The following is a 27,793-nucleotide window of genomic DNA, read 5'->3' on the forward strand; positions in this document are numbered from 1 at the left end:
TTTTGACTTTGAGCAATAATTCTTTAGATTGATGACCACTATATTATTTATGATTTTCATATATTCTCATCAAACCAATAATAATTTTTAATTCCTACATAACAAGGAGATCCAAGTTCTGGGGTCTATTGAGATGGAGAGAAAATATAGCCAAAGGTCTCTGAATGTCTATCAGACATCAAGAAATAGGTGTTTTATGATAAAACTCTTTTGGAGTTCCCACTAATGAGAATAGAGACTGATAATCCTCTTATCTACCTTCACTAAAATTCTCCATGGACTAGGATGAGGGGAGTTTAGACCCCCTCACCAACTACAATTTAAGCAACTGACATTAGATTTATTAGCACTTTAAGAGGAATTGTTCTGGTTTCTTCTTATGCATTTCATGCATTATATATGCATGCATAATGCATTTCATGGCATTAAAATAGATACTTATTAAAATTATTTATGCCAATTCTACTTTGTTGAATATTTGTAGAGAGATAGGGAATAAAAGAGGAGGAAGAGAAGGGAAGAGGATTTGTAGACCTACTTTGGGTTCTGCCACTTGCAAGTGGGCTGGGGGCTAATAGAAACAGTTAATGGAGATGAGAGTTTATTTGAGAAGAAAGAACAATCCTTAAGACTAGATGCTTCCAATTAAAGCATGGAAGTTAGTTAGTGAGTGGAAATAGGTCATTGTTTTCTCATTTCTCTGGGAGGGCAGCAAGGTAGCCCATACTGGCCTTGAAAAGAAGGGAGAGAGAAAGGTGCTAAGGAAAGAAAGCACCTCCCACCACGTGGAGGGAGGAGTCCTTTTGATTTTGGCACCATCAAGACTCCAAACTCATGGGCAATGGGTATCTCGGACTTCCTCACTATCACAGCCTGATAGAAGATTGACTACGTATAAAAAGAGAACTACTTCAGAAGTGACCGTCTGCTTCCAGAAATGACTAATACCAAGTGAGACTGACAGAACACTTTGAGGATGACTAAAATACTTTATACATCTTCCCTCTGTTAATTATTTCTTATTTATCTTGAATCTGCCTCGTTGGCCCGCTGTCTCTCTCATCGGACTGGAAGCTCCTTGAGGGCAGAGACCACCTTCTGCTTCTTTTTGTGGCGTCTAGCTGCCCCAGTTATGCGAGCCCATGAGATACCTCAGGTCATTTACCAGAGGCCCGAAGGGCACCGGAGGCGTGGGTGAGGGACACTCTCCCTGCCGATGCGGTGCAGTGATGTGTATCAGAACTGCCTGCAACATTGGCACAAAAGGAAAAGCTTAAACTGAACTCCCAAGAGAAGCTTCCTTTAACCCTTACCTTCTGCCTCACTATCGGGGCTGTGTATCGGCTCCAAGGCAGAAGCAAAGACAATGTTGAAGACAGAACAGGGTTAATTAAGGCCAGAGTCCGTCCCGGCAGCCCACCCAAATTGTAGCTCTGGCAATGCTAGTCACACAAAATACCCCAAATCTCTGCTGTGGGAATGGCAGGAAACCTTAGAGCTCATTACTTTTCTCCTTCATTTCCCTGAGATGTAAACTGAAGCAATCACTCCTCAGGCATTCATTAGGCAACTCCCATGTGCTGCAGGGACACAAATCCAAAATGGAAGCCCCTCAGGGGCTTCTGTCCTGTTTCCGTTGGATTTATTTCCCAGAGTCCCAGGGCACAGGACTACTCTGGGAGGGGCCTGCAGGCCTTGGAGACAGTCCTGCTCTTGTAGGTGGAGGTACCCCCAATGCAGAGGGATGGCCTAAGGGGCACAGCAGAGTCCAGGAGGAAGTAGAAGCTGAGCCACAGGATGGAAATAGCATGTCCTGGAGCCAACAGGAACTAAGAGAGAAGGTTTCTGGCTCACCTCTGAGGGCTGTAGAAACTCCTGGAGTCTGAAAGTGCCAAAGAGAAGGCACTTGGGGCGAGAGTGACGACTGAGAAGTAGGGGCAGTGCTTGTTTGTTCAGGGCTGCCTCTTCCTTGCCTTGATTGCACCGGGAAGTGGGAAGGGCAGGCAGCTTCATCTCCAGACAGTGCTAAGGAAGAAAAACAGGAAGGTCCGAATAGGAAATGCCCATTTCTGTTTTAAAGTTCATATCTGTTCATTTATTTGTTGTAACTTTTTGCCTAGATTTTAGTCTGTATATGTACTGAGTACATACAGTACATACAAATTTGGAGGTTTCCTAACTACTAAACGCACAGAGGAGTCTTGGTCTTGGAGCAAGGCTGGGCCCATCCTCAGGGTCCAAGGGCTACCCCGAGGAGTTAGGGGTAATTTTTTAATGTCATTAATTCAAGCACCCATCCATGGGGCCCAAGAGCATCTGCTGATCATAATTTTTATCATCCAATCTTAAGTAGTTTTTGAAATACGCCATCCTTTTTGTTTTCAAAGAACATTTTGAAATACTGCTTGAGAAAGGGGGATTTACTAGGGTGCTATAGCTCTGAGAACACTTGGTACAACACTTCCCCCTAAAAACCTGTGGCATTCTCTCCCACAAAGATATAATACTGTGTGTTGGGGAAAGCGGGCCTGCGTTCAGAAAGCACATGTGGCAAAGGGAAACTCGTCAGTCCTGGTTGCTGCAAGTCCTTTTCTGGTTTCTTTGCAGGGCTCCCTGTGGGACTGTGACTCTGCATCCTCCGTCCGTGGCTCCCCTTGCAGATACTGTTGTCAGTGACTCAGGGATGCCACTGGAACACCAATGGGAAGATGGCAGGTCAAACACGGTCTCCTCTCTTGAAGGCTCCCACAGTCCTCCCCTCGCTAAAGTTGGGGGTCTAGGACGGAGCTCTGGCCTGAGTACAAACCCGTGGACTTTTCCCCTACCAGGTGGTCCCTACTCAGGAGATGCTACTGGAATTGCTCTGACTTCTTGAGTGACTCCACTTCTAAACTGGCACCACTAGTCATAGACGACTCAATGACGGGCCAAGTTGCCTGAACACGATGCCTAGGCAACAGCACTCCAGTTAGGCTCATGCTTAAGGGGACTGATGGGCTGCATATTCACATATTAAGCAATGTGAGCTGATGTGATTGAATAAGTCCATCAGTCTTACTCTGCGTCAGCATGGTAGCAAACCAGACGTTGTTAGGAATAAAGCCATCTCTGGGCCATCATTCGGAGCCGAGGATCCAACCTCTGATTGTGGTCAGTTAAAGCGGGAGCCTCCCCACACCCAGGGGTGACACGACCCCACTGAGATGTTCAACTGGATGCTTTAGAGGTTTCTTTGACCCCTGATATTGGCATTTGGATGCTTTAGGAATTTTAAAAATTAGAAACGTAACTTTAGGATTTAGGAAGTTGTCCCCACTTGGAAAATAAAAAGAGGAGGATGGGGCTATACTTTGCTAATTCAAGCACCCAGAGGGCGGCCAAATCTGTTTGGTTTCTGGCCATCTTCATGCTTTATTTCGAAGGGGACAAACGATTTCATGGGACAATGTCTCGACTGGTGCGTGAACTGGATTGGAGTTAGGCAGAGCTGTGCCAAGTGATGGGCCTCATTCTTGCTTCCAGTCATCCGAGGCCAGTGGCAGGCCAGGTCAGGATGCAGAGGATGGTCTCGGTATCTTGGATGTGTGACCAAGCTCCAGGCACTCCACAACAGTGGAACGCGTTGTGCTCCTCTGTTCTCCCCACCAGGGGAAGCCTTCACACGCTCAGGATCTCTCTCTCGAGCTCGTCAACAGCTTCGAAGCCTCTTGCCGGCCTTCAGCCTGGTTTAGGGCAGCTGCTCAGATGGCTTTACCAAGGCACGGCCGGCCTCCGTGCGTGGCACAGCTTCTTGGAGCCACCCTCAAGAGTGTGGTGACAGGTAGACCCCAAAATGGATGAGCAACCCTGAAAGGGTTTGGCAAGCCTTCCCGCCACAGGGGCTCGTCCATATAAATATGCTAGTGGGGTAGAGTGTATACCTGGAATTTGGGGGCCCAGAGAGGCTGAGGCTGGCAGATCTCTGGAGCTCGGGAGTTCTGAGCTGGAGGGAGAACAGAGCTTATCAGATATCTGCCCTAGGGTGGCCATTGCTATGGTGAGCCCATGGGAGTGGAGCTGCCCAGGCTGACCAAGGAGGAGAGAACCAGCCTAAGAAAACAATGGATCAGGTCAAAGTTTCAGCCATGCTGATCAGAAGTGGAAGCAGCCTGGTGAGCAGCTCTTGCACTTCAGATGAATAAGTGAGGAAGCCAAAAAACGAGGAAATAAAGGAAACCACGGCAGAGAGAACAGCCTTTGTTCCTTTTTCCTTCCACTGCATGCCAAGAGACAAAGGTCTTGAAGGGCTAGGCAAAGGGACATTCGGGGAGCCGGCAGTCAGGCTGGAGAAGTCACACTTCAGCATTTCTCGGCATGGCTCTTTCCAGAGCATTGGCTATTGCACAAGAAGAAGACATTTCCCCAGAATGTTCACCAGCCTCGAGTGTTTCAGAGAATTAAGCCACAGTAGCTTTGTAGCCTAAAGCCCTGGTGCTGGCAGGGCTGAAAGGTCAGACCAGAGGCAAGTCTCTAGGATTCCATTGTTTCAATCGATTAATCAATCGACAAGCATTTCTTAAGTACCCACCATATGGAGGGCACTGAGCTAGGAGGGAGGGATGCAAAGACAAACATAAAACACTCTTTGCTCTTAAGAATTTACCTTCAAGGGGGCAGCTGGGTAGCTCAGTGGATCGAGAGCCAGGATGGGAGGTCCTAGATTCCACTTTGACCTCAGATACTTCCCAGCTGTGTGACCCTGGGCAAGTCACTTAACTCCCATTCTTCTGACCTAACCCTTACCATTCTTCTGCCTTGAAACCAATATGTAGTACTGATTCTAAGGTGAAAGATAAAGGTTTTTTAAAAAAGTTTACTTTCATATTTGATACAAATATATATCTCTACTTTCCCTCCCTCTCTGTCTTTGTTTCTGTCTCTGTTTCTGTGTCTGTCTGTCTTTCTCTCCCCCAAACCACATCTATATCTATATTATGCACAGGAAATAGAAGGGAACCTGGGGTTTTTAGAAATGTATTACCCTTTGTATTTTATAGATCTATTAGTGCAAGTAGAGATTTGGCTTAAACTGTATCTGCAATCTTGTGGATAATTTGTGCCCAACTCCCAGGGTCTGCCCTAAACACTGATCCATATAGTTCAAGCCAGATGGTAGACTAGTTCTGACCTCCCTGGGAGATCCCAGTGAGGGGCATCTGGGGGTAGAGCTCCCCCAGAGAAAGGTCTATATCATTCTTTTAAAAAAATTTTATTTAATTGATTAACAGAATTTTTTAATGGTTACATAACTCATGTTCTTTCCTTCCCCTCCTCCACCCCGCTTCCTGTAGCCAACGGAAAATTCCATTGGGTTTTACATGTGTCAGTGATCAAGTCCTATTTCCATATTATTGACATTTGCACTAGGGTCTACATCATTCTTAATATTTTTTTCATTCTCATAAAGAAAAAGTGCCAGGCTGAAGAGTGTGTGGAACTGATCATCTCGATGGGGGAGGGGCCCCAGGAGATGGAAATCTTGAGTGGGGAGAAGATTCTGGATGGAAGAGCAGTTGGTCTCTCAGTGGGGAGAAGCCAAAGAGAGAAGGTTGAATAAGACTTTCTCCTGAGGGTTACCCACTTTTTCCTGTTTGTGACTGGAAATCCTTCCCACCAACATTTCCCAATTGTAGAGACTCATTAAAGAGAAACTTGAGAAAAGGCAATTTGAATCTCATTAAACTTTGCCTCAGCTCCTGCTGCCCTGTGTCTGAACTATGGCCAAGGGGCCAAATCCAGGGTCAGTGAACCTGACTTTCTCTCAGGGGACTCAGGCTGCCAAAGCCTGAGTTCCCTGCCCCCCCCCCCAAAAAAAAAAAAACTTGAGGAGGGAGGGAAAAGGGTTTAGATAGAGACAGGGACCCCCTTTTTCCCACTTTCCTTTCCCATTCTTTCCCTGCCAGTTATTCCTATGGATTACCCTGATTTAATTGACATTAAAGTAGTTATCTTTTCCCCAAGTTGTGAATCAAGTGTGAGTGAACAGATCAAGGGGAGAGACATCTTTCTAAGAAGAAACTCTTTGGTCTCAAGTAGTGCAGGGGGAACAAGGGGAACAAAAGCAAATCTGGGAGAGCAGCTGTAGCTAAGGAGGGAAGGCAGAAGGGAAAACATCTTTAACCCTCCCTCTCTTGTCTCTGAGCCAACCCTAAAAATCAGCTGTCTTCTCCTAGATCCTGTTCCCTTTACCATCCCCAAACCATTTCTCCATTACATCTGCTGTCTCCCCTGAATCCCGCTTTGAGAAGGGAGGTCTCCACTCTTCTCTCTCTCATTTCAATACATTATTGACATTTGCACTAGGATGTACATCATTCTTAATAATTTTTTCATTCTCATCGTAACAAGAGCTACCATTTGTGAGCACTCTCAGCAGCACGAAGTAATCTAATACATGTTAAAGTATCTCTTGAAGATTTTTCTTCAGTTAGGTCTGTACCACCAAAGCAGAAGGTTGAGCCTTTCACTTGATCTTTGTGTCTTCCGCTGACCCTTTCCCTGTCCTGTATACTCCTCGTTTGCATGTGGTTGTTGCCACTTTGTCTCCTACATGAGACTGTGAGCTCTTTGAAAAAAAAAAAAGTTATTGACTTTCTTGGTAGACCCAGAGCAGGCCTTAATAAATGGTCACTGATTGACTAAGTTCAAGGTCATTTTAGAAAGTTAGCTGTAGAGATGGGGCTGTGTGTGTGTGTATTTGTATGTTAGGGTTTAAATCCGTGCAAAACTGTGGTGCGCTTTGTACATTTGTTCACCAGAGTCAGCCACTTTGTTTGGAACAGAACATCTGTACGAATGCTGGGTACCAATACATCCATCTCAACAGAATTCAACCCAAGACTTCAGAGGCGTACAAGATAACAAGAAACTTTCCATTTCTTTGCCTCCTTCCTTGCCTGAGACTTATCTGGCACTAAGGTCTCTGGGTGGGCAAAGTCCGTCCAAGCCATCTGTCTTTCAAAATAGTGGAAGAGAGGAAAAGCTCAATTCTTAGTCCACTGGGAGTTTGTTGGAAGATAAACAATATTGAGGCATTATGCTTAGGCATAAGCTTTTTCCTTGTGCAAAAAGAAGCTTCCAGCCAAAATGAAGACATTTTAAATGGGAAATGTAATCCCCTTCTTCATGAACCAATTCCTATCCTTCCAGTAACAGCAATCTCAACAAAACTCAATATGGAAAGAGTAGTTGGGGAAGGATAGCTTGCTGTTCAGTTGTTTCAGTTGTCTCCAACTCTCTGTGACCCCACTGGGGGTCTTCTTGGCAAAGATCCTGGAGTGGTTTGCCCTTTCCTTCTGCGGTTCATTTTCAGATGAGGGTACCGAGGACAATAGGGTTAAGTGACTTGTCTAGGGTCATCTAGCTAGTCTGAGGTCAGATTTGAATTCAGGATGATGAGACTTCTTGATTCCTATACCAATGCTTTATTCACTGCTCCATCTAGCTGCTGCTTGGGAATGAGAGTGCTTGGGTTCAAATCCTACCTCTTTCAGTGGCCTATTTGGGCAAGTCATTTCTTTACCTATGAAATGAGGAAATTGGTCTCAGTGGCCTCTCCTGTCCATTTCATTTCTATATCAATAGTCCTAGATTCCAGGGCTAAGATTCTCTATTTTAATTTTGAATCTGACCTGATTTCCTGAAAAACCTAAGGTCGTATCATGAATCATCCTTTTGTTTAAAAAGACTCCTCAGAAATTCTAGGGACAGAAATTGGAAAGGAGAGAAACTTTCGATCATAAAGTTCTGAGAATTCAAATTGCACTGGTCCAAATTCAAACCACAAAATTAGCATATTGTCAATCACAGAGTTTAAATAGCTGGGAAGCAGGAGTGGACCACATCACTTCCATCAAGCAACCTACCTTTGATTCAAGGTAATATTTATGTGTATTTTCTCAGTCTTTCTTCTTGATCTATATTTCTTATTCCTGTGTTAAAAAGTATTCTCAATTTGTGGATGCGAATGAACAAATTTTGTCAATATACTTTCTTCTCATAAAAAGAATTTAAGCAAATTTAAGCCTTTTGGCCGTAAGGCTTAGTTTTTGAATTTTTGAATGTCTGTTCTACCTTAAATTTGTGAGCAATCAACCTGAGCTTGTAAATAAATCCAGTGGGAAGAGCTTCCTCCTTACAAGTTCGGTGGATAGACAGGACAAGTTAAATAAGTAATATTAAGTAAGTAGTAGCAACAGTAGCAATAATAGTCATCAGCAATATATTTTCCATATACTCCTTTGGTCAAGGGGAAAGAAAGCAGTAGCAATGTGTTATTACAGATTTCTAGATTCCAGTGAGGTTTTTTTTGGTCAAGTTCAGCATTATTATCTTCTTGGAGAAAATGGATTTCATCATGGTAGCCTCTGGTAAGCGCAGGGTTAGCTTGAAGCGACCAGGAGCCATCTAGTGGAGCTTCATAAGAACAGCTCCTGGAACTGACAGTGATGCTACAGAAATTGCCCACTAAAATTGGACCAGAACACAAAACTGAGTGAGAGCCACTGAAAAATGAGGTGGCAGAGGATTTGGCTCTGCCACTGACTGACAAATTATGTTCCCTCTCTTTCCTTTCTTCCTGCTTACACGTCAAATTCCATATCTTTGAAATGATAAATTATTCTAGGCAACTAGATGCTGGAGGATGTAGAATGGGAGACCTGGAATCAGGAAGATCTGAATTCAAAAATTGGTCTTAATCACTTATTAGTTGTTGACTATGGGCAAGCCAGTTAGCTACTGCCTGCCTCAGTTTCCTTATCTGCAAAATGTAGGTAACAATACCTCTATGTTCCAGGACTGTTATGCAGATAAAATGAGATCCTATTTGTGAAGTATTTTGAAAAGCTTAAAATACCATGTAAATCAGTCATGGCTCTTTATTATTATTATTCTCATCCTGAGGCCACTAAGGACCTTCCTTCCCAAAACTTAATATCTTCTAAAGGATCAAAGCAGCCTGAAGTTCTCTGAATGCATCTTATGGTCAATCACGTCGTTTCAATTTTAAGAATGATTTCTTTGTAAAATTGTGCCTTTTGAAAGATGTTTCTATACAGAGCAATGTAACTGTCAATCAGTTATTCAATCAATGGAAGCATTTATGAAATGCTTACTAGGTAGTAGCGAGCTTGTGCTAAGCACTGTGGATTGAGTGAAAAGAGCTCCTGTCCTGGAGGGGTTGTTGATGCCCTCGTGGCAACCATCCCAGAGAGGAGGAGATGGAAGTGACTTCCAGAGGGGAGCCACGAAGATCAGGGAAAAGACCTGCCGCAGAAAGTTGTATTTCGACAGAGGTTTGCAGCTGGAAGGCAGAGAGGGAGGGGAAGGGCAGTGCAGATAGGAGAAGAGCAAGCTCAAGAAGGCCACGCTTCCTAAGCACCTTGGCCGTAGTGGTTGGAGTCTGTGGCGTGAGAAGAGAAGTAAAGGGTCAGGAGGGTGGCAAGGCAGGCAGGGACCAAGTTATTCAAAGCTAGAAATGGCTCACCGAAAACGCGAGTGATCCTGGAGGCAATAGGGAGCCATGGGAGCATATCTGGATAGAGAGAACAGAGAGGCAGAGCTTTTTCTCTTACGCTCTCTCAAAATTCCATTAAAGCACACCTCAAGTGCTGTGTCCTCTAGGAGCCGCAGACAATCTCCCAAGTGTTTATAAGATCATAGATTTAGCACTGGAAGGGGCCGCCGAGGTGATCCAGGCCATCCTTTTCTTCTCCTTCAGGCTCAGAGGAGGTAGGCTCTCCATCAAATTGCTTCGTAGAGATACTTACCTGTTTTTTGTGAAATTGGACTAATTTAGGCTATAGAATAATGACGATTGACGTCAAATCCCCAAATCAGAGGCTCCTATTAAAAGTGCTTCTCGAAAGCACCCTTTACTTTTATTTGCTAGGCAAAACATACTGTCTGGGAAGAATCAGTGTGCGATCAATAACCAACCCAATCTCCGACTTCTCATTTCTCCTCTCCCAGATCCCAGCCACCATGAAGCTGCTCATCTTCTCCTGCCTTGTGGCTCTTGCTCTGGCCAGGCCAGTAAGTACAACAAAGCTCCCGAGGAACGGGAGCCACTGAACCGCTGGGGCTGGAAGCCAAATAGTAGGACTTTGGAGCTTAGGAGGTCGCTGGATCTTTTGGCTTCCATACACACACAGGTTCCTCCTTTAGGGATGGCTATTTACAATTGAAGTGCTCCACCTTGAGGGCACAATAATAATGTTTGTTATTATAATTTCTTGGAGCGTTAGTGACAGAGATATGTGGCTCTTCTTTGAAGGTGTCGAAATTATCTCTACATAATACGTATAGGGTGATTTGAGGTTTGCAAAGCACTTTACACATAGTATCTCCTTTTATCTTTACAAAAACCCTGAGGGAGAAATATTACCTTTATCACCATTTTCCAGATGAAGAAACTGTCCGCCAGGGGTTCAGTGACTTATCTAGGGTCACACAGTTGGAAAATGTCTATGACTGGTCTCCAACTTGGTTTTCTTGATTCCAGATTCATGTGCTAGTTAGCTGCCCCTCAAACATAGAAGAAGAAGACGGAAAACCAGTGAGAGATGGTGACAGACAGACAGACAGAGGAATTGAGACAGAATAGAAATATTCCTAAAGGTCCTCAGTGCTTCCCAATTCCGCAAAGAAACCCAGAATATCATTACGCTTTCAACATTCTTCAGTTAAAAAGGATTCTTTTAATAGTTTCAGAATTGCGATTTACAGCACACTCCCCCCTGTACCCTCCCGTCACCCCAGGAAGTCCTCCATCCCACCCAAGCACATACTCCTTTCCCTTACTTAGAGGCTGCATCCGAAGCATTCTCATGGGAGTCAGCAGTAAAAACTTGCTGCTCGGTGGCTTCCACACATTTGCTCAGATCTGGCAAAGGCACACAGCATAAGGTGAAAGAGAAGAAGGCAGGAAAACTCCCTGGCTAACGCGGCGCCCTTACTTACCCCAAATGCTTCTGCCTTGTTCTGGCTAATTCACAAACAGGTTTTTGCCTTTTCTTTTGGCTGGAATTTTTCAGGTAATTGTCCCAATTGTATTACATATAAGAAGTAGGAAGTATGCTGGCTTATTTCTTAGATACTCACTGATAAAACTAACACTGAGCCTTTTCTCTTCCCCTAGGAAGCCCTCAACTTCTCTGCTGTAAGTGTCTTTCCCTTTAATAGCAAAGCTTTTGTTTATGCGTATATATATATTATATATAGTGTGTGGGGGGGGGCACAGTTTTCGGGCCGGCATCTTCCATGGGTAGCCTGTGTGATGGAGTCACTCCTCTCTTTCTGCTACTGGCTGGGTTCCTTATTCATCACGTCACTCCAGACTCTAAGATCGCCCAAGGGCGAGTTTTGATCTTTCTCCTTTAGTGACTAAAACGGCACCATCTTGCTTACTGATGGACAATTCGCTCTTAGTCTCCATCTCAGTTTATACCATATATTTTAAAAATAAGCTGGCGACTTTTTCTCAAAACCACAAGAACGATGATAATAACTTTATTAACAGAACACAAAACAACAAGCCAAAGGAAGCCATTATTTGTGCTATGCCGGTCCTCAGAAAGATCCCAGTCACCCCTGAACAATCACTAGAATGACTGACTTCTCAAGTCTCAACCTTCGGCTTTGTCAGGATGACACGTTTTATCTCTAGTCAAACAATTCTCTTTCTTTACAAGAAGAGTCATTTGTCAGTTATCCTAGGAAAGAGCTTCTTAAAAGTTACTAAAAGTACGTTAGCTCTCTCCATCGATATCAATTTAGAATGAGTCCAACTGCCTGTCACTCCAGATTCTATTAGGTTTTTAAAATTAAACAAAAACAAACCCTTACGTTCTGTCTTAGACTCGGTGGTTTCTATTGAGCAGTCAGGGCTTATGGAGGTTAAGTGACTTGCCCAGGATCACACAGCTAGGAAGCCACCGAGGCCAGATTTGAAGCAAGGACCTCCCAGCTTCAGGCTTGGTTCTCAATGCACTGAGCCACCTAGCTGTCCTCAAGATTCTATTACCTCTCAACGCATCCAATAATTATCGGTGGGACAGCTAAATAAAGTGCCAGGGCTGAAGTCAGGAAGACATCTCCCCGAGTTCAAATCTAGTCCCAGACACTTAATAACTGGGTGACTCTGGGCAAATTATTTAACGCTATTTGCCTCAGTTTCCTCGACTTTAAAATGAGCTGGACAAGGAAATGGCCAAACACTGCAGTTTCTTTGCTACAAAAAGCCCAACTGGGATCCCTGAGAGTCAGGCACAACTTAAAAGACTGAACAACCAAAACAAAATTGTATCCATAGTATTGTATTGGAAATAGAAATGAAAAGATGAAATGATAGAAGTATGTTATTGGAGCCAGAATGACCCAGTGAATATTGCCTTTAACTCTCCGTGTGAGCACGAGTGTGTCATGGATTCCTTGAGGATTTCTCCAACTCTCATATGCTCATCTACTAAGCTAGAGAGGGGTTGTTTTCATACCCGTGAGAGCCCTGGTTCTTGACACATATGATAAGCTACTGCTGACCCCTTTTCCCTGCTCATGAAGCCATTCCACTAATCTAGGCCTCATCACCTCTTCCAATGGCCTCCTAATTGGCCTCCCCACTTCAAGACGCTCCCCACTCTAGATCACCCTCTACACAGCAGCCAAAGTCATTTTCATTCATCTCAGATCCGATCATCACTCTGCTTCTCACTAAATTCTTATGGCTCCCTACTGTCCCCAGGACCAAATAGGGACTTTTCTGTTGAGTTTTTCAAATTCGTCGACATCTGGTCCCAAATTTTATTTCCAATCTCACCGTGTACAATGCGTGTTCTTTTACACTCCATAATCCAGTCAAACTGGCTTTCTCTCTCTTCCTTACGTTTCTCCTTCAGCTTATCGTGTCTTTGCTCTTGCCCTGATATTTGGGATGCACGCACCCCTCACCTTGTCTCACAGAATCCTCCTAATCGGCAGCTTGAGTACTATGTTGGCCACCCTCCCCAATTGCTAATGCCCCCTCTCCACAATGACCTTGCATTGCTTTATTCTCTCTGGGTTTGTTCAAGATCATTCTGTCTCTCTGTCTAGCCATCTATCTGTGCTATCCATCCATCCAGTGTTTACTTACTGTTTCCTCAGGAAGCTGAGGATTACCCTGGAGAGAAAGGATGCTCCCATTCTTTATATTTGCACCCTCTCCCCGTAGCAGGTCCTTCATAAATGCTTGTGGATTGGATAATATGTGCATGATATCTAAGCGCACACATGTATATATTCATATGCACACATGTCTATATCTATGTCTATATGCAGAACAATCTCTGACTTTTCCTTTTTAATTTGTACAGAGGCGTGTTAAACACCAAGAAGCAGAAAGCCGCCTGGTAATGATTTTATTCTGCTAATAGAGGAATGGGTTGTGATGGGTAGGATGGAAGGGATGGTGTACTCAGGATGCATTGTTGGAGTAAAAGGACCCTCTGAAAGTTGAGGGGTGAGTCGGGGTGAAAGATGTAAGTCGGGGCCCACTCCAGGGGGCACAGTCCGCACAGGGGTTTGTGCACTTTCCCATCTTGTCTTGGGACACTGGGGATGGTTAGGGCAGCTTCTGAAGGTCTTGGCTCAGGGGCTCCTATTTCCGAAGGGACCAAATGGACACATTAAGAATGACATTTTCATAACGATGTCTATTACCCCTCCAAAGAGACCGAGCTGAAGGTGGAGCCCAGCCCCAGGAAGGGCCATGACTTGCAGAATTTGCCCGCGTCTCCATAGAGGGAGAACGTGGGCCACCTGTCTCTCCTTGCTTCCAGAGTGTTTTCCACTATTTACCTGCGATTCCCTATCTAATAGCTCTTGGTACACTCATCGCGATACAGTTTCTGGGGTGTGTGAGTGCTGAGTCTGATACAGAGTTAATCCCTTGGCCACTTCTCCAAGCGAGAGGAGGCTGGAAAAGAGCAAAGGGGGAGCAGCTCATTACGCTGGCGCCCAGGGAGAGGAGAGGGAATGGGGGAGTCTGCTCCCGCCACCTCTTCTCCGACGCCAGTGCCCTTGGAGGCACCTGGTCTCATTACCTGCCCCTTCCACACGAGAGCCGGACCTTTATCAAAACATTCCGCAGACTGAGTAGGAGCGGAGGGAATCTTTACACTTCCCGCTCTCAAGCCTGAACTCACCGCCACCTTTTCTTCTCTGCAGAATGAAGTTATCATTCCAGCAAGAGCGGTGAGTTGACATTCGGCGCCCCAGCGTGGGGCTGGGCTCCTCGTTCCTTCCTTTGGGGGGCGTGACCCTACTTTTCTGCTTTTGGAGGGGGGAGAGGAAGGAAGAAAGAGAAATGAGGCGGTCTCCAAACTGGAATGACTTGAGGGATTCGATTTTAGTTCGCTCTTCTAACGTTCTGGCTAAGCAACTTAGCCAGTCGCTATTGAATGCCCAACATGTGGAGAGCGTTCTTTGGAGTCGCTTTTTAGTTCAGACTCCGAGATCCGAGAGGCCATTTTCTACTTTTCGTTGGCAGTAGAAAGGAGGCCATAAAGGGCCCCAAGTAAGGCTAAGGCCACACAAGCAGACCAAATGACAACGGCTACCGGAAGCATTTTGTAGGTGGTCAAGTGCTAAACACAAAGCGAGAGGTATTCTTTTCACACTCTCCTCTCTTTAGATCTTTCGTAATAACGTCTCGCTCATGCTGTGATTTGCTTTTCTTCATTTAAAAATTATTAATACCGTTTGCTTTTACAACACCTTCATTTGCAAACATGTCCCTCTCTTCTCCCTGCAAAAACGGGGTGGGGGCAACTGGGTAGCTCAGTGGATGGAGAGCCAGGCCTAGAGACAGGAGGTCCTGGGTTCAAATCTGGCCTCAGACACTTCCCAGCTGTGTGACCCTGGGCAAGTCACTCAACCCCCATTTGCCTAGCCCTTACCACTCCTCTGCCTTGGAATCAATGCACAGTATTGATTTCAAGACGGAAGGTGAGGGTTTAAAACAAATAGGACGGCAGGCATATTTTCCCAGCTGGTCTCTAGAGTCAAGCATCTTGGTGTCAGCTCTGCAAATACAGTGCTTTGCAGTCATCTGAGATAGCAGTTCTTGCATTAAAAGCCTCCAGATTTTTCAGTTAAAGGAAATGGCCCCAGAAATTTAGAGGGAACCCCATTTTAAAGGGAAAGAAAGAAGAAAAAAGTAATCTCCTTTTTCTTATTCTTGGCAGGTTTCATCAAGTGAGGTAAGACATTTGGATCCCATGTCACGCACACACTGCTCCACATGCAATCTTTTCCTACTATTTTCTGGTAACCAAAGTCAAGGCTATAGAGTCAGAGAGAAATAAAACAAATCCAGTACCTGTGGGTGTGATCGATCATTTTAATATGAATTTGCCCCAAATAAAAATTCTTCCCCAATTTCCAAAAAATTCTTCCTCTCTCTTTCCCATTGGTGATGTGAACTTGCCCTCCATGTTATATAATGGCTGTATTCCAACCCAATTGTTCTATTGTTGCCTTAATTCCTGAGGAAAGACACACAGGAATTCAGGACAATGGGGCCTTGAAATACATGCTTAGGTTCCACCTCGACCTACATATATTGTATTTCATGACCCTTTGGTGCCTGCTGGACCCAAGAAAACCTCCCCAACAATCACTGGATGAGGGGATGGGTTCAATCGGTGGCCCCAGAGGAGGGTAAAGCGAATTGGTTTTTGAGGGCCTGATTTCTTCACCTGGACCTTATCAGGACAACGTCCTGGCCCACTGTACCAACACAGTGCTGGCACTCAGGAGCCCCATGCTAACGTCTAGAGGAAAGGGCCCTTGCGTGGAGAGCAGGGACCCTGACAGCCCCAGGCCCCTGAGGAGTTTCTCCTTTTAGAACAAGCCAGCTAGGGGGATACAGAGCTTCACCAATGCGTCCAGCTTTGGTGCCCATTCATAGTCTGTTCCTGGGACCTAAGTAAGATGGACTAAGGTGGATTCTGGTTGTGGTTGTTTTTTTAGGAAACTTCCCAGGAGGCAATCGAAATCAGATATCCCCTGGAGCAGCAAGTACTCGACAAAGCCAGAGAGGTAAGACTTCTCCCAAGCCATTCTCATTAGGCAGAAAATGACTTTTGTTTGGAAATGAGATTTGCCAGTCTTCGTTTTTGTCAAAACCTTTACTTTTACGCTTTTAAAATGTAATGCGGGTGTCTTCTTGGAGGTCTGCTCCAGGGATTCTTTCAGTGGAAGGTCTTACCTTTAGAGCTTAAAACGGCACTAAAATTTTTGGAACACCCTATCCAAAAGGATCATTTGTCTGACTTTGCAAGAAGGCAGACAGACAAAAGCTGTGGCTTGTTCCTAAGAACGGTTTGCATTTTTGCCAGAGGTTAATAGAGTAGTCCATCCATGGTTATACTACAGATGCATGCGTGGACTTTCTGGTTACTTCTTCATTCCTTGCCACCGAATGCCCGTCTTGTTTGGACTGGACAGGAGAGCTCTTAAAGGGCACTCCCGCTGAGAGGGACCAGTACCGGGGCTGGGCTGGGTGCAGTGTTCTCCTGCACCATCTCTGGGCTCGTGCTTGTCCTCTTTCCTTGGCAGGAGTTGAAGGCTTTCTCAAACGAGCTGAGGCGTGTTCGTTGAAAGAGTCTCCAGAGTTAGCCGCCACAGTCCCCTGCTACCCTCCTCCTTTCCTTTGCCCATCTTTGGCCTTGAGTCCAGAACTGCTTCCAGTCCCACCACACATTTTCTGGGCTGTCAGCTCCTTGAGGGTGGTCCCCAGTGCAAACCGTGTTTTGAATTGGGTGGATCCTAATTGGCTGAAGGAGTAAATGCAGGGGGGCTTACCAGTAATGCAGATAATCTGAAATAAAGGAGAACACAGAATCTTGTCTTTCAACTGTCCAGGGAGTGATAGTAATACCTTCGCTCTACCTGGCCTTTAAAAACATCCCGTGCTATTATTATCCCATTTGATAGGCACGGAGACCGAGGCGGAGAGCTGTTAAATGACTTGCCCAAATTTGAACTGAGGTCTCTCCGAGTCCAGCGGCCCCTTCCCAGCTCTGCGTGGCACTAATTCATGCCCCCCTGTTTTCCCAGACCGCGTGTCAGTTTAGAGCACGTGAAGCTAGCCCAGGATGCGCTCGGTGATTCAGGCCAATGAGCCCGAGCAACAGTGCATTTGGGGACAGCGAAGAGCGAATGATACTGAAGGGGGCAAACGACCTCAGGTCTGCCGCTTGCTCCTCGTTTGGTGTTCTGGGATATCTAGACTAGAGCGAAGACATCTCGATATTCTGTTCTGTTTGGCCACAGAGACTGAGGCCAGTAAATACTGCATTTGTCATCAAGTTTAAATCACTTTTTCCTTTTCCAAAGGAAGCCGTCACTTTAGCTACCAAAGTAAGACGATTTCAGGACCTGAAAAGATTTTGATCGTCTTATTTCATCTTTTGTATTCATTTTATTTTAAACCCTCACCTTCCATCATGGAGTCAATACTGCGTATTGGCTCCAAGGCAGAAGAGTGGCAAGGGCTAGGCAATGGGGATGAGGTGACTTGCACAGGGTCACACAGCTGGGAAGCGTCTGAGGCCAGATTTGAACCCAGGACCTCCCCTCTCTAGGCCTGGCTCTCCATCCACTGAGCCACCCAGCTGCCCCTCATCTATTGTATTTATAACACACTTTATTTTGCATGGATACACTTTTGCAGAGATCACAAGGGAATTGAGATGTCCTAATCTTGCTTGATGATGTTGCCAAAAATATTTTCAGTATTGACCTGAAAGAATGCTATTAAAACAAAACCTCCCTCCTCCAACCATTTCTTCTGCCTTTCCAATGCCAAGGAGTCTCTTTGGGGAGGTGGCGTCTGCTGCTGTGTTTGGCCTCGGGAGGACGAGTGGGCTAGTGTGGGCAAGGAATGGGCTGCCTGCACCGCTCCCAGGGTCACAGACAATCGGATTCCTGGGAGCGGGTCTAGCTCTCCCTTCCCCACAGCTTCCCTTTCAAGACCCTGCGAGAGACAGTGATTCAGGGAGCATTTCTGCAGGGCTTTGATGTCGGCGTAGCCTCGCTCAGGTTCCGAGGGGCCTACCTGAGCCGGGCCACTCCAACGACTGGACCATGATACGATACAATTTGTTTTAACAGGAACGTGTCCGCAGACCGGTCGAGTACATCATCGAGGTAAGATATTACGTTGGATGGCTCCTAGTAGACCAGGCTCTCTCTGCCTGAAGCTTCATCCCCAGCAGCTTGAATGGGAACCATTTCCTCCACGAGGTCTGTGATCCTTGCCCAGTGGGTGTCTAGCTTGCTTCCCTCCCCACGTCCTGTTTCTTAAACCACCCCCCTAGGAACAGCAACAGCAAAAATCTCCCCAACTTCCCTTGGTATCTCCTCTGGGACTTTTGTGTCCATGTGCCTCGGTCTCCCCCTGGCCAAATGATCTCCCTCTGTTTCTTTATCTTCTCTTCCACTTGGTGTGTGGGATGTACACTCTGTTATGAGTAAACTTTTCTGTTTCCTTGATTCTGGGTTGAACATTTTTGGTCCTTTCTAGCACTAACTGAAACCTGGAAATCTCTTTGGGATACCACACCTTTGGTTTTTGTTGTTCAGTCATTTCAGTCATGTCTGTCTCTTTGTGACCCCATTTGGGGTTCTCTTGGAAGAGATATTGGAGTGGTTTGCCATTTTACTCTCCAGCCCATTTTACAGATGAGGAAAGTGAGGCAAACAGGGTGAAGTGATTAGCCCAGAGCCACATAGCTAGGAAATATCTGAGGTCATATTTGAACCCAGGACCTTCTATCTCCAGGCTTGACTATCCACTGATAGCTGCCCCTTTTCTTCCCATCCTTGTCAGAGTCATCTTCCAATATCTAGAACCCTAACACCCTTTTCCTTGCTCAGATTTCTGTCCAGTCCAAATTCCTCCATGACTTTAATATCTATATCCATGACCTTTCTCATACTCTTATGTCATAATTCCTTGACCTCCTCAATCCACCTCATTGAACTATACTCCCAAACTATTAATCACTGGAATTACCTTTTCTTTGTCCCACAACATCCTGTCCGTCTGTCCTTCCTGCCACTTTTCTCCTGGTACACTTGTTATTTGTTCTCAACCCCTTTGTATTCCAGTCCATCTTTCTTGGTCCCCCTGTCTCCATACTTGCTCAGGACAGGGCCATTTGCATGAGAGGCTCACCCCCACCCCAGCATCCCTCTCCCTCCCTCTCCATTCCTGTCTCAGTCATTCCTGAACCTTGCTTATTAGCTCATCATTTTTGTTGTTGTTGTTGTTCCTTTGTTCCCAGCCATTGACAGAGAAAGTTATGAAGCTACAAGCCTTTTTTCCTCTGTAGGTTAATGCTATGCCTCCTCACTGTTCTTGACAGCTTCTCATGAATGGGCTCCCTTTTTCATTTCGCATTAAGGCATGTTTCAAACTCTCCCCATCTTCCCCGAGCCTTCAGTGCTATTCACCCCTTTACCTCTCAACCCGAGTGCCTGTCCCTTCTATTTTATTGAGATAAAGGCGAGGTTTCTAGTGAGAGTGCTCCCTAGTTCCTCTGCCCTTCTCAATACTGCCCTTCCTGTCCTCGTCTGTTGCTCCTTCTGTCTGATACTGGAATAAATAAACACCTTTTCTTCAGGCTGGACTAAAGCCATCCACCAGACCCCATGCCTTCCTGTCTCCTGTAAGATGTCACTATGTTGGCTATTTTTTATTCTTTCTTCTATTGTTTTAGAGTCATAAATACAGAGCTGACACAGGATATAGGATCTTAGTCCAACTCTTAGTCCAACTCTCTCATTATTCACTCAAGGAAACTGAGGCTCTGAGAGGATAGCTGTTTTCTTCAAGGTTGAATAAATGGTGGGATTTGAGCATTTGTCATCTAACTTCAGTGTCTCAGCACTTCCCTCTGTTCCATATTCTCTCTTATTATCTATACTGTCTCTCCACAGCCCGGCTCTTGGTCTCAGGCTCTCTTATCTATAAAGTGGGTAAATTATTGTGTTCTCTATCTTTGCACAATGCTGTATAGCTTAGGGGGAAATTGCACCTTCAGTATCAGACAAACCGTTAGGTAATTATCAAATTCCCTTTCGGGGCTTAAAAAATGGTGAATCAGTCTTAAAAATAATATTAATGCTTTTGTTTTTCATTGTAGGATGATTCTTCTGCCTTAAATGAGGTAAGCCACCTTGAATCTGTGTTTTTGGTCAGCCTCCCAGTAAATGTCATTGAATGAACTTCTTGAAGAACCTATTTTTAAATTTTTTAAAATTTAAATTGTTTTTTAAAAGATACTTCCCCCCTCAATTACTCGTAATAACAATTTTCAATATAAATTTTCTGACATTATAAGATCCAAATTGTCTTCCCCCCCTTCTTTCTCTCACCCCTCTCAGAGATGGCAAACAATTTGATCTGGATTATTCATGTATTATCATGCAAACATACTTCCAACTTGGTCAGTATTATAAGAGGATACTCCTATAAAACCAAGACATTCAAACAACAACACAAATAGGCTTAAGTGACAAATCATGTGCTCTGATCTGCATTTTGAACTCCAACAGTTCTTTCCCTAGAGGAGGGATAGCATTCTTTGCCATAAGTGCTTCAGAATTATCTTGGATCATTGTATTGCTGTTAGTGGAAAAGTCTATCACAGTTGATCATTCCACAGTATTGCTGTTACTGTGCACAATGTTCTCCTGGTCCTGCTCATTTCATTCTGCATCAGTTCACGTAGGTCTCTTGAGCTCTTTCTGAAATCATCCTGATCATCATTCCTTATAGCACAGTAGCATTCCATCACCACCATGTATTGCAATCTATTTAGTCATTCCCCAATTGATGGGAATCCCTTCAATGTCCAATACTTTGCCACCACAAAAAAGAGCAGCTATAAGTATTTTTGTACAAGTAGGTTCTTTCCCCCACCCTTTTTCATGTCTTGGGATACAGACCTATAGTGGTATTACAGGATCAAAGGGTATGAACAGCTTTTTAGCCCTTTGAGCATAATTCCAAATTGCCTTCCAGAATGGTTGGATCAATTCACAGCTCCACTAACAATGCACCAGTGTCCCAAGTTTGCCACACCCCTTCCAACATTTATCACTTTCCTTTGCTGTCATTTTGGCCAATCTGATAGAAATGGGATGGTATCTCAGAGTAGTTTTCATTTGCATTTGAAGAACCTATTTTATTAAGACTTCCTAGTTGATGGGGAGAATGATGGTGCTCTTGATAGTAAAGTGGCAATTTGAGAGGAGAGGTGGGTTTGGGCAGAAAGCTAATGAGGTGTGTTTTAGATATATTAGATATATTGAATTTGACTCCCTTATATATAGGGCATCTAGTTCGAAATGTCAAGGGAATATAGTTCATGATCATGGGGTTACAGATTTACAAATTTAAAAGGGGCTTCAGAGGCAATTGAATATTATCCTTTTATTTTACAGATAAGGAAACTAAGGAAGAGTGCAGTTAAGGGGCTTGCCCAGGGTCACACAGTCAGTAGAGCCTGAGATGGAATTTGAATGGACATCTTCCCAATTCCAATTTCAGTGCCTTGTCCATTATGCCATGCTGCCTTGGGCCCTGGGGTTCAGGAGAGAGACCAGGGCTCAGCAGAGTTGATAACTGAACACATGTGAGCTTATAAGTTCACCAAATGAGATAAAAAGGTATAAAAAGAGAGAAGAGGACTAAGGAAAGAGCTCTGGGGACTTATGTGGCTAAAAGCACAGCAAAGAAGAATAGAGAAGGGTCATTGGATATTTTGGAAGAAACCCAAAAGAGCCTGGTGTTCTTAAAGCCTGGAGAGGACAGAGTGGCCAACAGTGTCTACAAGGGGGAGGTCTGAAGAAAGACCTTTTGATTGGGCAATTTGGATATCCCTGATGATTTTGGAGAGTGATGTGGAGAGTGATTGGATTTGGTTGAGTGATGTGGCCGGATGTCGGAAAGTAGAAAGCTTAGAAGACAGAGGGAAGCGAAGAAGTGGAGGCACAAAAATGGAGTTTGGGGGAGTTTGACTGCAAAAGGGAGGAGAAATAGAAGCTAGTGGGAATTTGAGTATGTTTGCTGGCAGCACAGAAAGTATCTCTAGAGAGGGAAATAGAAAAAAATGGCTTTAATTCTCCAGTCTACTTGGCAATACTGGTCAATCACTTCTATCAAGTTGGACAGAATTAGGGGTTTTTGTTTCCTCATAAAAGTTTATCATTTCCTCCAATGAGTTGTGACACCACTAGCTGAATTTCAAATGTGTCCATCTTTTCTAGGGTATTCTATATTTGTAGTAATTCAGTTCTCTCTTTCCAGAGAAAGATTGAAGATGCCCGTGCATACGACGAGCAGTACCTGGTAACATCTCATTTCAGACTTGGAACACATCACTGGGGAATAAAAGGGAATGTGGCTTAACATGGACATGTCCTCTTCCACAAGGGTCATTTTCCTACCTCTACATGTGGTCCTGGGGATCTAGTTTGTGCCCATATTCCTTCATGTTAGAATGTGATTGCTCTTTAGGGTGCAAATGTAGAACCACTGAACACGAGACCTCCAGTCATTGTTTTCATCTTTGCCCAAATGGCCAGACAAAAATACAGAAGTTGGAGGATTTAGTTCATATCCAAATCCATCAAGTATTAAGAGTAGCCTAAGACCAGGAACATCAAGGCAAACAGGCTTTCACTCTGGGCTTCTAATACTGAGAGCCTGGAGAAGAGTGGTGACCCTTGGGTGGGAAGACGAACAAGGGGAAGTAATTACACCAAATCTTCATATTTAGGTCGAATTGATCCGTATTTCAAACTTGGATTAAACCATAGAATTAAAATCACTTCTATTGTCCTTTTTCTGAGACATCTGATCTTTTTTCCAATGAGTTGAAATGTAGTCTTTAAATGCCATCCAAATCATTTCCTATGTTTGTGTCTATTTCATGTATTCATATGTTCATTTGTGTCACTCATCATTTGTGTGTTTATGCATTTCTTTCACCAGAGAAGACCTGAGGAAGAGAGAGCTGTTCACTACCGGGTAAAATTTCTCTTAAGATCTGAAACAATACGTCACTCCTGCATGAGAGACAATGTGGCACACTAAAATTCCCTCTTGACTATAGCTGAGAAAACAGTGTTCTCTAAGGGGGACCCGAAATAGGTGATGTGGAGGACTCAGTTCACATCCGAATCCATCAACTACCAAGAGTAGCTTAGGACAGGCAACTACAGCCAAGGCAACAAGAACAGCGAAGGCACGAGACTTCTAATTTAACTTCTCAACTCATTTAGGTCCAAGAGGGCTGCCTCTGAGCTTAGAGGTAGTGGCCAGGGCCCTCCAACTATCCTTGGGGGGTAGAGATTTAGTCAGTCACTAATATAACTTGGTTTTAATCCATAAAAATGAAATCGTCTATGAATATGCACATATAGTACTGTGAGTTGTCCTGAAACTTAAGGTTATCTTTGTATGTTTTTTCCTCAGGAACTTCGCGCTTTTCCTACTGAGGTAAGATATATTAATTTAATTTAAATACTTTGTATTATTCAAAGTGTTTTGGATTTTGATTCTGTGATCTTTATTTATTTATTTATTTTTTTAGGCAAGAAAACTTAAGGCTTACAGAGAACCCTACGTGGTAAGATTTCATTTAAGACTTAGAACAAAGTGTTGGTAACCAATGAAACTTGCCAGCATATTTCTCTTTCCTTCTCCATAATACATACTTGTCTGCCTAGACCCTATCATAAAATTATGTAGAGCTGAAGAGTCCTTTATGAGCCTATTCATTCATGGAAGTCCATCATCAGCTCTGCTAAACACTAGGCCCAGGGCCGCTCCATTCCTTTCCATCGCTGCTGCCCTAGTTTGCATCCTCTCCAGTGCGTTGGTCTGATTGATTCTGGGAAGATAAGTGATTCGTTCTCTCCTCAGTGCTAAGAAGACCTGTCGATCTTCAGATGACCAAAACCAAACCAAAGCCAAACACTGCCACCACCAGACAAGCAAATTTAACCATGCTTGATTAAATAGTCCATTAAGTCATTAAAATGGGCTCTTTTTGGCCCTCCGTTAGCCCAAATCACCTGAATCTGTCTCAAAACTCTTCTTGATCACCTATATGAAACCAAGTCTTCCTAATGCCTGGTACTCCTCCTTCTACTCTTCCTCCTATTACTACTATTCATGAGTTTCTATTTATATAAAGCTTTGTGGTTTGCAAAGTACTTTACAAAGATCATCTTCTTTGATCTACACAATATTCCTGGAAGGTAGATGCTATTATAACCCCCAGTTTACAGATGAGGAAATTGAGGCAGAAAGATATTAAGTGACTTGCCCAAGGTCACACAGCTGGTAAGTTTCTGGGACCATATTTGAATTCAGTTCCACTATACCACCCACATGCCTGTCATGCTGGCCCCCTAAATCATTTTAATGTCTCCTATCTACATTTTTTATTAGTAGGGAACTATCTCCAAATATCTACTCCATTTGAGGGTATGGATTTCAAGAAAATATGAGTAAACTAGATTTTTTCAGGGTACAAATGGTTATTAGGTAATAACTTTCTTTTTTTTTTATTTGGTCAATTTCAAAAAATTATTCCTTGGTTACAAAAATTCCTCCCTCCCCTCCCCCCTCCCTTTCTGTAGCTGATGCAATTCCACTGGGTATTGCATGTGTCCTTGATCAGAACCTATTTCCATGTTGTTTACACTAGGATGTTCCTTTAGTGTCTACATCCCCAATCATGTCCCCTCGACCCATGTAGTCAAGCCGTTGGTTTTCTTCTGTGTTTCTGCTCCCACAGTTAGGTAATAGCTTTATTAAGGAGTTTACTCTTCTTCAGTTTACTGCTTCTTAGACGTGTAAGGAAGGAGAGTTCTCATCTTTTTTCAAGGGAAAAAACCAACTTCTGCTGGGTTTCTCATGAAAGTTTGTTTTCTCTTTCCATTTGATATGGAAATGGGCCATCCCAGAAGCAAAAGGTTACCACAACAAAACAAACTAAAGACAACATGATGGGAGAAGGGGAATATTGGCCTGGACTCTGGAAATCTTGCCCAATGATTCTGGGCCTCGGTTTCCTTGTCCACCAAACATGGATAAGGAGACTCTTGCCACCTCCCAAGATTGCTGTGAGGATAAAGTTTTAAAAACTGTAAAGCCGATGCATAACGAAGCAGTTAATGCTGAATGATAGTTACTGAATTCTTTCTTTCTTTTGTCTCCTTTGAAAACGCCAACGTCATCATCTTGCATCATGGTTTCAGCAGCCAGAAATCTACTACTATCTCATTTCCGTGCCACAACCCATGCCTTATCCAGATGAGGTCCCTCTTGCTTACACCTACAAATTCGTAGTACCTGCTGTCAACAGGGCAGATGAGGCAGTCAATACCCCTGTGGAAGAGGAGGTGCGTTCATGTTTAGTATTCTTTTTAAAAACCCTTGCCTTCAGTCTTAGTATCAATTTTAAGAGGGAAGAACAGCTAGGAAGTTTCCAAGGTCAGATTTGAACCCGGGTCCTCCTGGCTCCACACCTGGGGCTCTCTCTACCGTGCTACCCCTCAGGTTAATTATTACTCCTCAGCACAACTATCATTTGAATAGATGTTGTAGAGACCCAACAACTGATAGTCATAAAAATGCAGAAGAGTGCCCATCTAGAACAGAACCAGAGGCACTTCTTGTGGGCGTCCAAGGCACCTTCCATCTTGGGCTAAGCCGAAGCCCGCAGCTGCGGGGTCCTTGGAACGTGCACCATCTTCACGTGGGACTCGGGGATGTCCCAAGAGTTGGGGTTTTCATAGCGAATTCCTCCAGGAGTGCAGTGGAATGAGGAGAGAGGAAAAAGAAAACCTCCTCCCTCCCTATCTCCAGTGGTTGAAATGAAAGAGAGGAGAAGGGCTTCTCCTGGAAAAGGAAAGCCGATCTTGGCCAAAGGCTAACTGTTGAGTCTCATTCCCAGCACCTGTGTTCAGCCCAGTTCAATTTTTCTCTAATTAAGTTCTTAACAGTGGCCAGCTCTCTCCTAGGGGTTCAAAACATGTATTCAGTAAGCACTAATTATGTCTTGTTGCAAGAGAAACGCACAAATGAAATCCTGCCTTTAGAGCTACCATCTTACTATGGGAAGAGATCATTAAATCACTGCACACTAATAATATGTCGACAGAATAGGTGGAAGGTGAATTCAGAGGGGAATAGCCATGGGAGGGGTAGATGGGTCCTGCAGAAGACAGCGGTTGAGCTGAGCCTTGAAGAGATCCAAGCAAACTAAGAAGTGGAGGTAAGAAGAGAGGGATTTCTAGACATGGGTGGTAGTCAGGGTAAAGGTGTGGAGTCTGGAGATGGAATATCATCTTCAAAAAACAATAAGTGGGTCAGTGTAACTGAATTGTAGAGTCCACGGTGAGGACTGAAGAGGCAGGAAGGGGCTAGGCTGAGAAAGGCTTTCCATGCTGGAGGACTTTACATTTTATCCTAGAATTGATAGAGGGTTTAAGGAGAGGAATAAAAGCCACTTTAACAACTGAGTTGAGAATGGATTGGAACATGAAGAGGTGTCAATTGAGGAGAGCAAATACATTTGGGGATGACAAATTTAATTAACTTGACAAAGTCTCCAACCCTCTCTACATAAAAGGAAAGAGGCAAACAGAATGCTGAGTTCTTGGGTGTATTGTTTAGTTCTCTGTTATTTAAATTATTCCATTATGCACCAGTCTAAAATGCATATTTTCTCTTTCAGAAGAACTAAAAGGAGCTTTCCAGATCCCCCTCTCTCCTGATCCCTGGTAAGCCATTTGTAATTCGATCCAATGCAAGTGTCGGTCAGATCTGATTTTCACATCATGGATATGTGTACAATAAAATACAGTGCCTCAGTGAAGCTAAAAACTTGCCTAGAGTTACAGAGCTAGTGTCAAAGGGAGAACTTGAACCCAGCTCTTCCAGACACCAAATCCAGTGCCCTGTCCCCAACCCCAGGATGCCTCTTTAAATCAGGTTGGATTCGTTTCCATTTGCATAGGAAACTCAAACTGTAGAAGCCCTGATGCCTTTTCAGTTCCTTCCTCTATCACTATGACAGAAAACAGTTGATATCCAGACCAATGGCTCAGTCCCCCCTGGTGATAACTAGGAAGCAACGAATCTCATTAGAAAATGCTATGTTATATGACATTGTCTTCCAACCCCAAATAATGGCAATTACTAATATTGAATTCCTCTTTTTCTTCACAGTTCTGGCTGAAAATTCCAACCTCTTTATGGGCTCGGTCTTCTGTTGGTGTCTAGGAATAGCCTCATGCAATGCAGGAGATTTGACACTCATTACTGATTGAACAAATAAAAACAAAGCAAAACTCAAGAGAGTGTACTCTTCCTCCAATGGGTATTACCTGACATTATTTCTCTTAATCAAAAGTTGATTTCTCAACTCGCTTTCCTGTCCCCCACTTTCAGCCCTGACAAGCCAGGTGTAGGCATTCTAGCATCGACACATTATTTATAGGTACCAAAGCTTTTGCTGTGTTTCTGTAAAGGGAATTTATAAGAAAGAGCCTTGAATTATTTAACTTCTTAGCACTTCTCCTTCTAGCTACTATGTAATGGAATTTTTCTTTTTTTCTTGCTTTTAATAAATTAATTATTAAGTCACTATCTTGTTTGGCCTTCATTCTCTTTACCTATGGCTCA

At 44.1% G+C, this 27,793-nt stretch overlaps 1 protein-coding gene across 1 annotated transcript; it reads left to right on the forward strand.

Annotated features, from left to right (window-relative positions):
• The first annotated feature begins 9,869 nt into the window (after positions 1-9,869).
• LOC100011961 (alpha-S1-casein) lies at positions 9,870-27,464 on the forward strand. The gene is made up of 15 exons (XM_007495507.3): positions 9,870-10,074; positions 11,180-11,200; positions 13,392-13,427; positions 14,245-14,271; positions 15,264-15,278; positions 16,051-16,119; positions 18,196-18,231; positions 20,232-20,255; positions 22,400-22,441; positions 23,087-23,122; positions 23,570-23,593; positions 23,688-23,723; positions 25,363-25,506; positions 26,844-26,889; positions 27,338-27,464. The coding sequence occupies exons 1-14, from the start codon at positions 10,024-10,026 to the stop codon at positions 26,850-26,852; spliced, it is 570 nt and encodes a 189-aa protein (XP_007495569.1). The 5' UTR covers positions 9,870-10,023; the 3' UTR covers positions 26,853-26,889; positions 27,338-27,464.
• The last annotated feature ends 329 nt before the right edge of the window (positions 27,465-27,793 follow it).

This window comes from Monodelphis domestica, chromosome 6 (assembly GCF_027887165.1).
Source record: "Monodelphis domestica isolate mMonDom1 chromosome 6, mMonDom1.pri, whole genome shotgun sequence".
In the NCBI taxonomy this organism is placed as follows: domain Eukaryota; kingdom Metazoa; phylum Chordata; class Mammalia; order Didelphimorphia; family Didelphidae; genus Monodelphis; species Monodelphis domestica.

Excerpts from the sequence above, each read along its gene's own strand:
- LOC100011961 (XM_007495507.3), top strand. The coding sequence starts at position 10,024 with ATGAAGCTGCTCATCTTCTCCTGCCTTGTGGCTCTTGCTCTGGCCAGG. Across the intron at positions 11,201-13,391 it reads AAGCCCTCAACTTCTCTGCT|AGGCGTGTTAAACACCAAGA; the intron begins GTAAGTGTCTTT and ends TAATTTGTACAG. Across the intron at positions 23,594-23,687 it reads TTCGCGCTTTTCCTACTGAG|GCAAGAAAACTTAAGGCTTA; the intron begins GTAAGATATATT and ends TTATTTTTTTAG.